The sequence below is a fragment of the Myodes glareolus genome, chromosome 26, assembly GCF_982192425.1.
Source record: "Myodes glareolus chromosome 26, mMyoGla1.1, whole genome shotgun sequence".
NCBI classification, from domain to species: domain Eukaryota; kingdom Metazoa; phylum Chordata; class Mammalia; order Rodentia; family Cricetidae; genus Myodes; species Myodes glareolus.
The window spans coordinates 5,120,184-5,126,405 of NC_142051.1; the positions used below are offsets into that span (position 1 = coordinate 5,120,184).

General features: G+C 44.0%; 1 protein-coding gene across 1 annotated transcript in view; it reads left to right on the forward strand.

Annotated features, from left to right (window-relative positions):
- Wif1 (Wnt inhibitory factor 1) overlaps positions 1 to 2,345 on the forward strand; it is a 63,530-nt gene extending 61,185 nt beyond the window's left edge. Inside the window, exon 10 of the mRNA XM_048418573.3 lies at positions 1,499 to 2,345. Coding sequence (XP_048274530.2) covers positions 1,499 to 1,620 — 122 coding nt within the window. The 3' untranslated portion in view covers positions 1,621 to 2,345. The remainder of the gene's footprint in view (positions 1 to 1,498) is intronic.
- The last annotated feature ends 3,877 nt before the right edge of the window (positions 2,346 to 6,222 follow it).

Consider the following 6,222-nt stretch of genomic DNA (forward strand, 5'->3'; position numbering starts at 1 on the left):
GAAACACTCTGTTCTCAATAGCTGTTTAACAGCATGCTTGCATTTAAAAACCACAAGGAACATATGAATGTTGAATTTGATTGACTCTGATGCACCGGAAGACAGAGACAGATTTTTTTAAGATATAATTGCTGTCTTGGACGCATTTTAGGAAAGCAAAAATGAGCCAGTGCCCACAGTACCTCCAGAAGGTTACAACAGAAAGAAGGAAAGCTCAAGTTTCAAAAACAGGGTTGGAAATGGACAAATGACCAGAGGGAGCAAAAGTCACAAATCCTACTGCTAGTGGTCAGTTCAAATCAGCTCCGCTCTACCATTCAGAGCAAGGTCCTATTCCAGTAAAACGCCTGTATTGTGTGAGTGGGATAACTTCACATTGAGTCTGTATGAAGCTGTTATGTTGAACTGCTTTAACAGAAGTGAGGCTGGTTTGGGCGTGGATTGAGAAGAATCCATCACCGAATTCTCAGCAGGATCATGGGAGACCTTGGTGTAAGCCAGCGATTCAGCCATCTTACAGTAGGACTATGCAAAGCTCACTTGGTAGAGAGCGATCCTGGCATGCACATAGCACTGGGTTTGAGTCCTGACCTGGTGCTGCACACCTGTCATTCACAGCTCTCATGAGGTAGAGGAATGTCAACCTGGGATACAAGAGACTGTCCAAAGAGAGAGAGATAGACAGAGAGACAAAGAGGGAGACAGATCTTCATGACAGTTGATCATGTTAAGAATTTGTCTTTTCAGTGTGTAGTTGGCAGATATTTGCAAAATTAAAACACATTTGTGATAGACAGACAGAGACTAACAGAAACAGAGAGACACATACATACAAAGAGACAGAGACACACACAGAGAGACAGAGACAGAGAGACACACACAGAGAGACAGAGAGACAGAGAGACAGAGAGAGAATCATACACACACAGACAGAGAGACAGAGAGAGACACATACACACAGAGAAACAGAGACAGAGAGAGAGACATATACACACAGAGAGACAGAGAGACACATACACACAGAGAGACAGAAACAGAGAGACAGAGAGATGCATACACACAGAGAGACAGAAACAGAGAGACAGAAAGAGACACATATACACAGAGACAGAGACACAGAGACAGAGAGAGACAATACACACAGAGAGACAGAAAGAGACACATATACACAGAGAGACAGAGAGAGATAGAGAGAGACACATACACACAGAGAGACAGAGAGAGACACATGCACACAGAGAGACAGAGACACAGAGAGAGTTTCCACATAGCTCAAATCTACAGTGAGTAGCAGGTTCAATGGAAAGAAGATCTAATGGGTTTTTAGTGACCAGAGACTGGAACCTGTCACTTGCCCTTGTTCAGGAAGTCCTGTGCGGTCACTATGGTCTCACTTAGGGTTAAAAGAGGAAAATGGTTTCATTTGCATGGTTAACGAAGAATCTAAAGAGCCTGCTTTTGGAGTTTCTTTTCTTCTAAGCTGTGAATAATTTTGCAGGGTATGGAGCCAGCCTCATGCATGCCCCGAGGCCAGCAGGCGCCAGGCAGGAGCAGCACACGCCTCCCCTTAAAAAGGCCGAGGAGCCGCGGGATCCACCTGAATCCAATTACATCTGGTGAACTCCGCCAGCTGAAACAGTTCAAGTTACACTAAGTTCGTAGCCTTCGTTAACCTTTCATGTGTTGAACGTTCAAATGATGCTCATTACACTTTAGAATACTGGCCTGAATTTTATTAGCTTCGTTATAAATCACTGAGCTGATATTTACTCCTCCTCTTAGGCTTTCTAAGTATGTCTGGCATGGTGGTATAGATTTTCCTCCATCGGTCCTTTGGAACAGATCTTACGTCAGTTGATCACATTAAGAATTTGTCTTTTTGGTGTGTAGTTGGCAGATATTTGAAAATTAAAATGCATTTATGGTGGTATTAGGGTGGGGAATATTAGAGGGTTAAACTGGCAAAGATACATAAGTCACAAGGGTTTGGATAAAGCAGTTAATAGTATTGAAGCTACAGTATTTCAAATTTTATTGTCAAATATCTGGGCATTTGAAACAGTTAATATTTCAATTGTCCTCCCTTATCCTGAAGTGCGTACAATATTATTTTACCCTTACTATTATTCTAGACAGTTTAGTTTTGAGGGGGAAAAAAACTCAAAACAATTACACTGTGTTAGTGGCATTTAAACAATATAATATATTGTAAACACAACGAAATAAGGGATATAATGTATGAAGTCTTTTCATTGGATGGAAGCAATATAATATATTGTAAACGAAACATGGCTCTTACATAATAAACGTTTTATACTGTTTGTATGTATGAAACAAAAAAGGCACTGAGTTCTCTCTCTGAGTGTTGTGCGGGAATCTTTGTGTGACTCCCTGCTTATGGAAATAAACTTGGTTGCTATTTCATGGTGCTTAGTTATATCACAAGTGAGGGAAAAGTTCGTCCTCTGCTCTCTCTCCTTCTTCCTCCTTCCCAGCCCTGCAACTGAGCACCTTGTCGTCACTGCCTCCTACTTAGGCCCCATCCCAGCTTGTCGGTTCTTTCAGGGACTCTGCCCTAACTGGGATGTCTTAAGCATTCTCCGCTTTCATTTTCTGTTTTGTGGATGCAATGGAGTAACTGAGACCAGTCACGGTTCAGGAATTAGGGAAGGCAGACGTATGACTGCAATGTCTGATAGCTTCATGCAGGCCATGGTGGAAGGCAGAAGAGTGAAAAAGAAGGACGTCACAAGAGCCAGAGGTAGCTGACCCTGTGCTTGCAGCAACCAAATGCTGAGACAGCTTACCTACTCTGCGAGATCGCTCTTCAGTGATTATGAAGGCAGGAGCTGCGGAGTGCACTCACTGCTTCTCAGGTGCCCCCTCTAGCGGTTGTGTTGGGAATTACACTTCCACCATAGAACTTTGAGGGTGAGGGATCACTGAAGTCCTACCAACACCCTACCTGCAGAAGGCCTTCTAAGACAGGTTAAAGGTTTCAGAATTACACAAGTATAAAGCACCACTATTCATTATTTAACCTACTGACCCCAAGTGCACAATGTGTTAATTTACTATCCTATAAAGCAAATATTACTGTTTTCCTTCATTATAGATACAAAGTCCAAGCATGGAGACAGTAAGACATTTAGCCTAGGTGACAAGTGATAGAGTTTAAACTGTGCTACCTGAGCCCAGCATGCTAACATAGACTACCTTCCGCCTTTCCACACGCACCGTGAAACGCAGAAGGAAAATCCTAGAGAACAGCTTCCCAGCACGGTGCTCACCCTCATTCTCCAGGGGAGTGTAGGCTCCATTTCATAAACTACCTGGATCGAACAGGGTTTCTTCCTGCCGGGGAGAGGCATGATCACTTTGTGGTGTAGGAGGCGAACGACAGGTTAGATGGCACACAGAATTGCAGACTGAAGTAACTACACTGACCATCTGCAACCCTTTTTAATTATGGACTCCACTAGAAATTTGTGAGAACAGTGGCTGGGGATGTGGGCTCAGTTGACAGTTTGCCTGGCACACATCAAGTGCTGGGCTCGGTTGTCAGCACCACAGAAACCTGGGCATGTTGGCACACATCTCTATTCGCAGTACTCAAGAAATGGAGTCAAAAGAATCAGAAGTTTCAAAGTTGTCCTTGGATACATAAAGAAAGCTGCTGCGTCTGAGTGTGTGTGTGGGTACCCTGGGAGGCTAGAACAGGGTGTCAGATCCCCTGGAGCTGAGAGAAGTCTGTCGTGAGTCATCTGACATGGGTATTGGGAACTGAACTCTGGTCTTTTACAAGAGCGGCAAGCATGCTTAACAAGCGAGCCATCTTTCTAACCCCACACACTGAGTCTGAAGCCTGTCTTTGTCTCAAAGGGAGGGGACCAACACGTGTGCCAGAAAAGCCAGAAAGGTTTAAATGGCAGAGAGAAATATAAATATAAACTATAGTGTAACATGAGGGCTGGCTTGTTGGGGTATCTGTCCTGCCCAGTACCCCACAACCAGCAAGCCCCAAAGAAAATCACACAGAGAACTCCATACCATAAGATTATAAACTGATTGGCCCGTTAGCTCTGGCTTTGTATTAGCTCTTATAACTTATATCAACCCATTATTCTTATCTATGTTAGCCACATGGCTCGGTACCTTTTTCGGTGGTACAGGTTACATCCTGCTTCTTTGGTGGTCTGTGCAGGACTGCTGAGGGAGCTTCCTGCTTCCCAGAATACTCCTGTTCTCATCACCCCGCCTCTACTTCCTGTCTGGTTGACCCGCCTATATTTCCTGCCTGGCCAATCAGCATTTATTTAAAATATGATTGACAGAATACAGACAATTCTCCTGCACCACTATAGTGTTCATTATCCAATTTATAAACCCCAAATTTATATATATGCACACACATACACACACACACATCCCAAAGGACACATCACATAAGTGAAGAAATACGAACTGAAAGGATTTTAGGATCAGTGACTCAAAAGAGATTTCAAACTCAGCAGGGGTTGGATGACCAGCTAAATGTAGGGTTCCCAGTAGGGAGACACCTGAACTCTAGACTAAAGCAGGGCACAGGAAGAACACACATGTGTTAGAAGTAAGGATTTTCAGAGATGTCTGATTTAAAATTCCATTGAATTGTCTTGCTGGACATGCCTAATAGGCATTTGGAAATACAGTGAGGTGTTCAGGGCCAATAACTAGTTCATTATTAGCCATGTTATAAGGGAATCATGCGCATTATAGATTGAACACTTCTGATAAAACACATGTACACCTAAAAACTTTATTTAGTGAGCTGTGGTTTTAGGTTCTCTATGTAATTGGCACTCTTTGATACTTACCTGCTCACCTACACGTGGCCTTTCTCATTTTGTTGAGCTTTGAGGGTTCCTGTCTACCAGGTGCATTATGAATCTTCACCCAGAGACCTTCCCTTTGGTTACTCTGTCGATGTATGTAGAGCCACAGCAGCTGAGACCGGCTTCAAGACAGTGACTGATGACGGTTACTGAAATAATCTTTTCTTCATATAAGGTTACTCATTAAGGGAAGTAGGAGAGCAAAGAAGAAGGAGAAGGGAGGTAATCACAAAAAATATCTCTATAAATATTTTAAGGGTTAAGGGGTAGCAAAATCATTCGGCCAGTAAAGGTTCTTGCTAACTGAGAGCCTAAGTTTGATCCCCAGAAGTCACATGGTGGGAGGAGAGAACCATGGTGGTTTGAATGACAGTGTCTCTTCAGAGGTTCAGGCATTTGAATGCTTGGTTCTCAGTTGGTGGAACTGTCTGGGAAGGCTTAGCAGGTCTGGCCTTTGTTGGAGGACACGTGTCACTGAGTGGATTTTGAGTTTCCTAAAGAGGCCTGAAAGGATGTGGACCGTATGGCAAGATGACGTATGGGGGAGGGAAATGAAGAAATAAAATGAAGCTTCGACGACAAAGTGAGGCGAGGAACGAGGCTAGTACCATGGGTAAGCGTGAGCCCCTGCCTCTAAGCGGCTTCAGCCCCTCTCAGAGGACACCACCGCTGACCAGGCAGGCAGTCCCAAAGAGCATAAATATGAGGTAAAGTCATTGCTCAGACATTAAACCACAGACAGTATTTCCATAAAGGAAAGAGAGATTAAGAGATGCGGAGCTGGGGCCAGAGAGATGGCTCTGTGCTAGGAGCACTCGCTGCTCTTACAGAGGAACAGAGTTCAGTCCCCAGCACCCAGGTCAGGCAGCTCACAACCACCTGGAACTCTAGTTCTGGGGGACCCTGTGCCCTCTTCTGGCCTCCAAGGATACCAGGCATGTGCACAATACACAGACACACATACAAACAGGCAGATACCCATACACACGAAACCAAAACAAATAGATATGTTTAAATGAAAGAGAAAAAAAGAAGAGGGTCGGTGGGTGTTGTGGAAAATCTGCTTTTTGCCATCCTTTAAAGGAAACACGTCCTCCACGTTCACTGCAGAGAACCTGTGTGAGGAAAAGGTAAGAGAGAAGGCTTCATTCAGGCCTCTGCTTCCCGGTCATTGTCCCAGGACTACCGATTCTACCACACTCTTCAGTAACGTCCAGTCAATCTACCCCAAGGGGAGCTTATTAAGTCTTTTGATTTTTGAACACATTACTTAACTCTTAACACACACACACACACACACACACACACACACACACACACACTCACACTACCCCAAGTGGTTCCTATT